Source organism: Medicago sativa, chromosome 8 (genome assembly GCF_051527215.1).
Source record: "Medicago sativa cultivar Bolivia chromosome 8, Bolivia_mono, whole genome shotgun sequence".
Taxonomy (NCBI): domain Eukaryota; kingdom Viridiplantae; phylum Streptophyta; class Magnoliopsida; order Fabales; family Fabaceae; genus Medicago; species Medicago sativa.
In genome coordinates, this window is record NC_140756.1 from 76,126,745 (window position 1) to 76,137,516 (window position 10,772).

At 34.0% G+C, this 10,772-nt stretch overlaps 2 protein-coding genes across 2 annotated transcripts; both read right to left on the bottom strand.

Annotated features, from left to right (window-relative positions):
* Positions 1-1,499: 1,499 nt before the first annotated feature.
* Positions 1,500-4,314, bottom strand: LOC146901620 (lysine histidine transporter 1-like). The gene is made up of 7 exons (XM_085735956.1): positions 4,123-4,314; positions 3,482-3,865; positions 2,517-2,910; positions 2,236-2,341; positions 2,049-2,140; positions 1,884-1,952; positions 1,500-1,789 (listed from the first exon to the last, which is right to left on the bottom strand). The coding sequence occupies exons 1-7, from the start codon at positions 4,248-4,250 to the stop codon at positions 1,691-1,693; spliced, it is 1,272 nt and encodes a 423-aa protein (XP_085592082.1). The 5' UTR covers positions 4,251-4,314; the 3' UTR covers positions 1,500-1,690.
* A 3,040-nt stretch (positions 4,315-7,354) lies between these two features.
* Positions 7,355-10,508, bottom strand: LOC146901621 (glyceraldehyde-3-phosphate dehydrogenase, cytosolic). The gene is made up of 12 exons (XM_085735957.1): positions 10,419-10,508; positions 10,273-10,296; positions 10,059-10,159; positions 9,836-9,951; positions 9,527-9,626; positions 8,692-8,838; positions 8,540-8,600; positions 8,353-8,450; positions 8,110-8,252; positions 7,927-8,010; positions 7,711-7,800; positions 7,355-7,577 (listed from the first exon to the last, which is right to left on the bottom strand). Exons 1-12 carry the CDS (start codon positions 10,426-10,428, stop codon positions 7,532-7,534), a joined length of 1,020 nt encoding a protein of 339 aa, XP_085592083.1. The 5' UTR covers positions 10,429-10,508; the 3' UTR covers positions 7,355-7,531.
* Between the last annotated feature and the right edge of the window lie 264 nt (positions 10,509-10,772).

The following is a 10,772-nucleotide window of genomic DNA, read 5'->3' on the forward strand; positions in this document are numbered from 1 at the left end:
TGTAAAGTTGATCCACTTTTTTTTAGCCGAAACTAACCCTCAATTCTTGCATGGTTTTGCTTTGTCAAATCGTTTGGTTTTGTAATACAATCAAAAGGAAAAGATGGTGAAGAACCTGCAACAAAAAGATAATGACGGTCTTTCCCATAATTGTTAAAGTAAGGAAGAAGCTAACTAGAAATTAAACATCCTATTAAATATGTAACTTTAGTAGGTTTTGTTTTGGTCAAAAGACTTGGAACTCAAAAGCATACACTATTGCACTTACCTACAAACAAATGAACTGAGAGGGAGAGGGAGTGACGTGTTGGTGGGAAAGGAGAATAGAACGGTGTTGAGGTTCAAATATTAAAGCAAATTAAGGTTCAAATAGGGAAAATAACAAAATTATTTTTAGTCTTAAAAAATAGGCAAAATTACGATGATAGCCATTCAAGTTTGACCCTTTGTTTTAGATTGGTCTTTTAATTTTTATTTCCTCAAATTGTTCATGTATGTTACATTTTTAGATTACATGTTGTTGGTATAAAGTTTATCTCGGGATCCATCAAAGAATTTGTGAGACATAAAAGATGGATTTTCACAACAATCATATATTGAACCCTCAACAACTTTCTCAAGGGGCATTTATGTTGCATTATATTTGCGATTGTAACATTTTCTTTTAACAAATTGTGTTAAAAAAAAAAAAACATGTGTGACATGTCGCACAAACAAATAACTATATAACCAGACCTAACATCGTTATGAAGTTTTACTAACCTTGTGTCTCATGTGATTATCGTTTTGAAGTTTTACTAACCTTGTGTTTCATGTGATTGATTAAATGTAAAATTACTATTTTTTATTTGTAGTATCTTTTGACGCATCGAAAGATTGACTACGAGTGTAACCCATTTTTTTTAATAGAGTAACTTTTTTTTTTTTTAGAAAGATAGAGTAACACACTTGTTGCTTTAAACTATATTTGCATACATATAATTATAAGTGCATATGTCACCTTATTTAGTATTTACATTTGAGGTTTATGGTGTCACAATGATAAGTAATGATAAAAAAAATCATCCATTAATCACCCTCCATGACAAACTTACAATAATCCTCAATATCAAACTTGACCATGACAAAACCATTACCAATATCCATGATTTCAAAACCTCATGGATTTTCCCACGAGATTTACAACTAGTGCAACCCTCCAGGATTGCTCAAGACATTCAAAACCTTGTCATCAATGTGCACCATAGGGTGTATGTGATTCTTGTCTTGACAATCAAGTTATCCAAGATTCTCTTTGTCACGTGGAGTTACGGCGACATTCTGACCTATGGCCTTTTCCCTGGACGAGGCTTTTGGTTGATTATCATTTGATGGTAGTAGAACGTCGCCATAGCTCCACGTTAAAAGAACATATAAAATAACAAAATAATATGTGAGACCTACTCTGAATAAATAATTTCCGTGACCAAAACATGTTACAAAACCATGCTACTGATCCATAAAACAAACTATTCCTCAATAAAACTATTTCTCTTGTAACCAAATATGTAGGATATTGAAAAGAAAAAATAAACTTGAGCTATATAACAATTGCCAATACAACATGGTCCAAAAGAAATATATGACCCTATATCGTAAAGAATTTAAATCAAGTGTGTCTCAGTAGCCTCATTTCTGCAAATGAGGTATATCACAAGCAAAATTTGTGGTCCTTAGCTTGCAGTATGACCTGCCTCAAAGCGCCAATAGGAGCTAATATCATCAACGAGACTCCAAATACAATGCAAAACTGAGACTATGACAAGAAAAATCAGATTCATAAAATAAAAAGTAACAAAAATATACAAATATTGGAAAGAAAAAAAAAATTATAGTTTACATACCCAATTTGCAAACCAAGACAAGCTAAATATCCTGGGTTTGTAGATAAAAATCCACATTATGCAAGGGAGCTGCAAACCATCACAAAAATAATTAATACCAGCAGCGCCGTGATTTTGTTAAACTTACCATTGATACATGCACTTAAAATATTTTACTTTTCTTACAAAATATGTGGTTGGAGCAAAAACAAATCCCCCAAAGAAGCTGAGAAGCCCACCAAAGAAAGGAAATGTAATTGCAAGGACCATGGTAATTGCTGCATATAAGTAATTGTTAAATTAAAATTCCCTATATACATGAAATTTAGTGCATGAAATGGAGACTTCAAAAGAGAAGGGAAAGCAAACTGACAAACATATAAATTTCGAATCGCGAATCGAAGAAACCGAGTTGGCTTGAAATTCATCTTATCTGCTAGAAATGATTCCAACATATGAAACACCGGGACGGCATAGACCTAACAAGAAAATTAATTAAGATAGCAAATTTCGTCACCGGGATCACTGGACACTACAGTAAATAATCCTTGTTGTTAAAAGATCCAACGATTGAGATCCAAAGTTCTTGATTGAACATCGACTTAGATAGAATGACTATAAAAATTATTATCTACGATGAAACAGAGTTCGTACCTGATAACTTCCAACCACATGAACAACAACAAATATATTAGCAGCAATGATAAGCCAACCAGGTTTCTCAAGTGACAAAAGGATGTTATCATCAACAGAGTTTCCGAAAGCCCGGTAACCAAAGATAGTGACCGGAAAATAACACAAAGCCACAACTAAATAAGCAACGATCATTCCCCTCCACATGGATACTTTGGAGGGCTTTTCAGGTGTGGAAGGGATTGTTGATTGAATCTCCAAAATCACATTGTGACCAGCATAACCAAAAGCTATATCCCCCAAAGCACTAAATATGCCAAAAATATTTCCTGCTTTGGTTGCATATCTGCTACCATATTGAACATCTGGTAAGGCACCCCTGTGAATTGAAGCTATCCAAGCAATGGTTGAGTAGCTGTTGAATGAGGAAAAATAATTTTATAAGGTCAGTTTATGACTGGGAAAAAAAATTGTTAGTTACTTCAGTATGGTGCGAAGATCCATTTTAAACAACTTTTTTATATATCCCCCTGCTAACTGAACTGAATTCTCATAAAAACAAGGATCTTGATTGTTGCGGTGATAATACCATCCATTATATGGTCGTTGATTTGAGATCGAACAACTCTAATTATACATGCATTTAATCAATTTTAAACGATCTCGACCAATGATTAAAATTGGACCGTTAGCAAATAACTAAAATTCGCATATCAGTATGCAAACTAAAATACATTTTTCTTCTAGACTAGAAAGCATTGTGTTTCTCAATTCATCGTTAACTTCAATTTTTTTCATTAACAAGTCTTAAACCCTTGCATGCTTTTATTTTGCTCTGCAATTTTTAATGAAAAACATTATCTTTAGAAAAAGTCGTGATATTTAAAGTTAAGAAATTCAAATTTAAATATTCTCTCAAAAGGTTTTAAATCTCACTTGCAATTCATTACAAAGAATTACATTCAAATACCATTGATGTGACCTACCTCAGAGACAAGACAGCCGCGACGAGGGAAATACCAGCAACGGAGTTGAAACTAGGAAGATGGGAGAGAACATATTGAACAAAAGCAAACACCACAATGAAGTAAGTTGTCTTGATAGGCTCACAATCATCACAAATAATCTCATGAAGTTTCTTAAGAGATTTTGCACCAATAACCATGTAAACTATATCAATTCCAACCTCCACCATTAATTGTTGAGGCACCACAATCCACAAACCAAGTCTTTCTCCAAATGCATGCTGGCCTAATTCGTGATACTTGTCAAATCTTTTTCCTGATACGGATTCATGCATTTCAATCATTTGCCATGCAGTGTACAATGTACAAATCCATGAAAGGACCAAAATCGTAATGCCTAAACCCCTGCATCCACAACAATTAGAGTGTGTGAATTGAACACCATATATATAAATAAGTAAACATATATTAATATATCCTACGAAGCATAGACATGTACAACATATGTCGTGTCCTACTAGTGGTGTGTCACACACCAATACATGTCAGACACCGAAGATTCTTTTTATCAGAAATGTCGGTGCTACAAAGAATATATCTATATTTTCAAATGTTGATGAATGAAATGGGAAGAATAAAAACTTGAGTAAAAAAAAGTTAACCATCCAAGCTGAGACATAGCATAGGGAAAGCCAAGAACTGCAGCTCCAGCCATGGCAGTGACATTATGAAAAGCAGAGTAGCAACACTTGGCGTTCCTTGATTTAATGTTGATATTTGCTTCAGACATTTTTGTTTTCTTTGTTTGAAACGGTTGGGTTTATGTTTTCTTCCTTACTTCCCACTTTCTCCTACTTTTGTGCAACTATAACATATATAGCGGTTTCCATTCAGGAACTCTTATTTTTAAATTTTCGAATATTTTTCACTCTTTTGTTAAATTAAAGAAAAGTTAGTTTCTACTTTCTATACATGGATGTTAAGAAATAATAATAACAAATACGAGAAGATTATTTTAATTTTCTGAGGTTGAAGATTGTCTTAATTTTCCTATAATATGAAAAGATAATTAGACAATAATGATCAAAAAAATTATACTTTGATAGTATCAAAAAGAAAGAAAGAGATAATTAGATAAATTTAAAATTAGTTGAGTAAATTTAATTGTCATAACAGTTGAGCCCTTCATTAACATTGTATCAAGCTCTACTGCGGATCAATTTTGCTGCAATGGCGTGAAACGCCAGAAATGTAAATCCTCTGCTGCCTCCCATGCCGGATCCATGCGTTGCAAATTTCTAGAAATGTTTATCGTGTTCATGCTTACGATGGCCCTTCATATTGATGATGATTACCAGGGTTGTTACACATTCAATGCATCGTGCACTTGGCGTGAAAAACAAATTTGATTTCGTAGATGGAACGATTTGTTCCGAATCCAATTACTTTCGATTCAAGTTACAGGGCCTTGGACTCGCTGCAACCATGGTGACTCTTGAATTATGAATACGGTTGAGGAATTGATTACATGTAGCATGTTATGTTTTCCTTGAAAATTCCTTTGATATGTCATATGTGGAATGAGTAGAAGGAATGTTTAGGACATTAAACTAATCAACATTTGAGAAGACATGTTCAAGGAATCCTGGCAATCAATATGACAAATTGGTGAATTTACCTCATAGCAAAAATGTGAATCAAGGATCATCATCAACTCAGTTTAATGTGGTAGCACAAATTCAAAACTATGTTCACACTTTCACAAAAGTAGCTTGTCTATCTTATAATTCCTTGAGTAGCTCAAATTTTGGATCTTGGATAATTGTCTCAGGAGCAAGTGATCACATTTGCTCCTCTCTATCACTCTTTGATTCTTGCAAAGTTACAAACACGTCACACTTGTCCAAGTTATAGGTTGCCAGATAGACCTACATCCTATGCAAAATTCTATGGATCTATAAGTCACCTGATTTTCATTTTCATGTCTTCAATGTGCACTTTGTAATTGAATTTTCCTTGAATTTGTTATCTTTAGATGGATTGCTATGTTCCATGATGGGTGAATTGATTGAGGTTACTGAATATTTATCATGATTTTCCCTTTGTTTATATTGATGAACGCTCTGTACGTGACATAAGTCATTATGCTAAACAAGATACTTTCTTACGAATTGAGTAAAAACCTAGCAGCTATGGGTGGGTGGTAAACAGATCCACTTCGATATATGGGGACCCTTATATACTCAACTTATCTTGGCCACAAATACTTTCTTAGAGCATCTCCAATGGGGGGTCCTTACTTAACAATGACCACTCTCCGTTAAGGACCCTCCATTGGAGGAAGAAAAATTGAGTCCCCGTTAAGGAACATACAACTATATAAGGATCCACTCTCTCCTGGGTAACTAACGGGTCCCACGTTTAAAAAAGTAATAAAATGTGTACTACTTGGTCCCACTTGCATAAAGAAGTAATAAAATGTGTACTACTTGGTCCCACTTGTAAAAATGAGTAATAGATAAATTATTTTTGTTTAATATGTAAAGATAGTGAGACATATTTAAGTACTTTTCATTGGAGTCCTTATTAGTGTATTGTCATTGGAGTCATTGAGTCCTTAATAGGTACTTTTATTAAAAAATTATAAATAAGTGATATGTCACGTGGGGTCCATTTAAGGAGTCCTTGTTAGGGAACTACCATTGTGGATGCTCTAAGTTGGAAGTGACTAATTTATTGTAATAACTGAAAATTAATTCAGCACAACTATCAAAACCAATGGAACATATAATGCCCCAGAATAAAGATTTTTTTTTTCTCGCAGGAGAATAAAAATGTTAATAAGATATCTTTTTGTCCAAAAAATAACGTATTTTAACGACGCAATCAATTTAATTGTTACACTTCTATCTTTTGATTCCTCTTCAAAATAAGTCGTGCGATTTTAACATGTATACATCAAGGTTACCAAAAAACATGTATACATCAAGAATAAGAATAAAGATTTTTTTTTTCCATAGGAGAATAAAATTGTTAATAACATATTTTAATAATCCCTAAAAAAATACATGAGTTATAAAATAATTTTAAATGTATTTTCACTCAAATAGTTAACATATTTTGATGAATCTATATTAATATTAATTTAACATGATATATACAAGGGGAAAACAAAAGAAACGATAGAAAAGCTTTTTTTCCTCCTCCTCCAAAACATGATATATACAATGTAAACTTTTCATTTCAACGATACTAAACAATACTACTTCGGAAGAAAAGTAGAAGTACAAAATAAAGTAGATTTTTGTAGTTACAACAATTTTTTTCAATATAAATCAATTAAGATATGTTTCTTACTAAATTGAATTGAATATCTAACAAGGGCCACGTAATAAAGCTATAGAAAGCATCAGATGAGATGAAAGGGCTATACATTTTCTTTCTCAAACATGATCTCGTCCTCACAATTCACGACGAATCACATGGCTCAAGAGACATGCAAAAGAGCACGGCTTTTCAATAATCAAAAGTAAGAAAGTGACATTTAAAATAATGCGCTATATTTGTTATTATTGAAAATAAACAACCCTTTGCTCTAGAAACGTAACAAAAGCAATCAAACAATAACAAGCAGATATCCATAGAGATCATACAAGTCACGTGATTTTACTAACATTCACGATAACTGCTTATGCAAAAATAACAATGACCAAATTCGACCAAAATTGCAGACTTTTCATTTCATCTAGGAAAAAATCACCCACTTTTTCTTCCAGAGATGCATATTTTTGTTTTATGTTGACGTTAGTTTATAGAAATTTTAATGCTCTTTTCATGGCGTATATGTGAAACTTGGAAAAAACGCTTATTATCACCCAAATTAAATACGGTAAATGCATAAAAATCCAAAACAACTCATTGCTTATGGTATTAAGCAACCAAAAACAAGCTTCAAGTTCAGGAATTCAACTTATTACATTTAAAAAAGAGGGCCTAACGGCTGCTAGGCTAATAGACTGTAAGAAACAAAAAGCAAGCCAATTTATAGCACTACCACGGCAATGTAACAGCTTAAAGTTGCTTTGCAATGTGAACGATGAGGTCAACCACACGGGTACTGCAGAAAATTAAACAAAACAGGGATTAGATGCAGAATGAATAAGTGAGCATCTAGTTTAATTACACTTCAAGAATTTCAACCAACTAGGATTCAGATATCAACAATAAACCAAGGTCAGACTGAATATTACCTGTAACCCAACTCGTTGTCATACCAAGAGACAAGCTTAACAAAATTGTCATTTAAGGCAATTCCTGCCTTGGCATCAAAGATGCTTGACCTGGAACATTGATAACACAAAATTAACTCAATTGTGATGACTTTAATTCTATGATGAAATAGTAAAAAAAAAAAAATTAGCCACCAGCGTGAACACTTCTAGATTGCCTGCAAGTATAATATTTACCTGGTATCACCAATAAAGTCGGTAGAGACGACATCGTCCTCGGTGTAACCAAGGATTCCTTTCAAGTTGCCCTCGGACTCCTCCCTGCAGAAACAGAAATGTTAAAAATCATATATCTCAGAATATTGAAGTCCTGCTAAAATACTTGATCACAAAGGGTAACACTGTGCATTGTTCACTTACTTGATAGCAGCTTTGATTTGATCATAGGTGGCGGCCTTCTCGAGCCTCACTGTAAGGTCAACAACTGAGACATCCACAGTTGGGACACGGAATGCCATTCCAGTCAACTTTCCATTCAAAGCAGGAAGCACTTTGCCAACAGCCTAGTAAGACACAGAATGAAAACCACATCAAGAGAATCATCACAGTAGACAACACAATAACAGTGGACAAAAGTCTGAAAACAGAGTCAAATATTCTCACCTTAGCAGCTCCAGTGCTGCTAGGAATGATGTTAAATGAGGCAGCTCTTCCACCTCTCCAGTCTTTGGCTGATGGCCCATCAACAGTCTTCTGGGTGGCTGATTGGCAAATCAGCATGAAAAGAATGAATTAGGCACCAAATAATAAGATAGCAAATCCAAGAGTAACTCACTAGCACTAAACCTACCAGTGATAGAATGAACAGTGGTCATCAAACCCTCAACAATGCCAAATCTGTCATTGATAACCTACAAAATAAATAAACAGGTAACAGTTATGGCCTCATACGGTAAACCAACATGGAAATTAGAGAATAAAATATCAGTTGGCTCATAATACCTTAGCAAGTGGTGCAAGGCAGTTGGTAGTGCAGCTAGCATTGGAGATGATATCAAACTCTGGCTTGTATTCCTTCTCGTTAACACCAACAACAAACATGGGAGCATCCTTACTAGGGGCAGAAATGATGACCTTCTTGGCACCACCCTAGATTAAACAAACAAAAACATAAATATTCCCACTACACTTCATACAAAACTAATCAATGAGAACATCCATAAGATTCAGTAAATAGAAGATATTAACAATACATTGCAAGTTGTGGCCTGCTAGAAACTATTGTAATATTGCAACCATTGTTGTCGATCGCAGGTAGCTGAAAATAGTGGTTTGTTAAAATTCCGCTACGCAGTTGTGATATAGTGCCACTATAGCAGCTATGTGACAAAATTTAATACTAAATAATGTATCGCAGAACAATAGTAGTGTGTCCAAAGTCCGCTACGCAATAGCAGCATAGCGCCAGTATAGCTGCTATTGAAGAACACTGATTGCAACATTGATCTGAATAATAATATGACATGCATGTTTTAAAAGAGACAAATGTTACGGCAGTATGCAAAAAAACGAGAAAACCATGAGCATGTTAAGAAAATAGATATAAACAAAACATGCACCACATAATAATATCAACATACATGTGCAGCAATTGGGAAAGTAATAAAAACTCAAATTTTAGTAATAATATCATCATATATGTGCAGCAACTGGGAAAATAATAGCTCAAATTTTAGTAATAATATCAACTATTATGTGCAGCAATTGGGAAAATAATAACTCAAATTTTAGTAAACAGTAATCAGGAACAAAAAAGTGTAGCCAATGAAATACAAACCTTCAAATGAGCAGCAGCTTTGTCCTTGTCGGTAAAAACACCGGTGGACTCAACAATAATATCAGCACCAGTGCTAGCCCATGGGATCTCTTCTGGGTTCCTAAAGCACAAAAAAATAGACATACGAATCAAACACACATACTACTCCAAATATCAATATTATACCAATACTAATTAAACAGTAACACTACTTATTATATTCCCATATCTACACCGAAATTAAATACACATACATAAAAGCCTAGTTGCATATATAAACATTAAACATGCACAAAAGCATAACAATTGAAAGAAAGAACAATAGCATACCTGTGAGCAAAGACAGTTACTGGCTTCTGACCGAAGAGAAGGGTTTTAGAGTCTTTAACAGTGAGTTCATCGTTTTTCCATTGTCCGTGAACACTGTCATACTTAAACATGTATGTCTACACACAAACCACACAGAAATAAATCAGATCTAAAAAAAAAAAAAAAAGCTTAAGAACGCTCACAAAATAATAGACAAACAAAAACCGAAGGAAGAATTTTGTACCATGTAATCAGTGGTGATGAAAGGATCGTTAACAGCAACGAGTTCAACATCATCTCTCTTCAAAGCAACTCTAGCAACCAAACGTCCGATTCTTCCAAATCCTGTCAGTTACGAACAAAATTAACAAAAAATTAAAATAACTTCAACAAAATTTAAAAAAACAAATCCGATCTATGCAGAAATGAAGAGAGATCGAAGGAACTAGAATATTTACCGTTGATTCCGATCTTGATCTTGGCTGATCCACCAGAATTCGAAACAAAAACAAAGGAAAAATCAGATCAACTTAGACTAATTGAAATATTAATGGAAAATTAACGAAAAATTAAGGAAAATAATGAAGAGGTTATGAATAATTACCACCACCCATGGCTGAAAAACAAAGAGGATGAAGTGAAGTAGTAGAGAGAGTAGAGTGATAGCGGAAAGAACGATGATGAGTAGAAGGTTGTAGAAGAAATGAAATGAGAAATAGGGTTTTAAGGATAAATATAATAAAATAATGACTTGTTTGTGGGGGTAGGTCAAGTTTGGTTCCGGGTTTTATCCACGCTACGTGACCGGTGCATGACCCGTGATACTGCGCTGGTAATTATGTTTGTGTTGTCAATTGGGTGGGACCTAGCACGGGTTTCTTTCTACTTTTTCGTTATCAAAGTAGGTTCTAGAGTGTGATGAAATGACTATTTAGTGATAATACTTTAGAAATTGTTG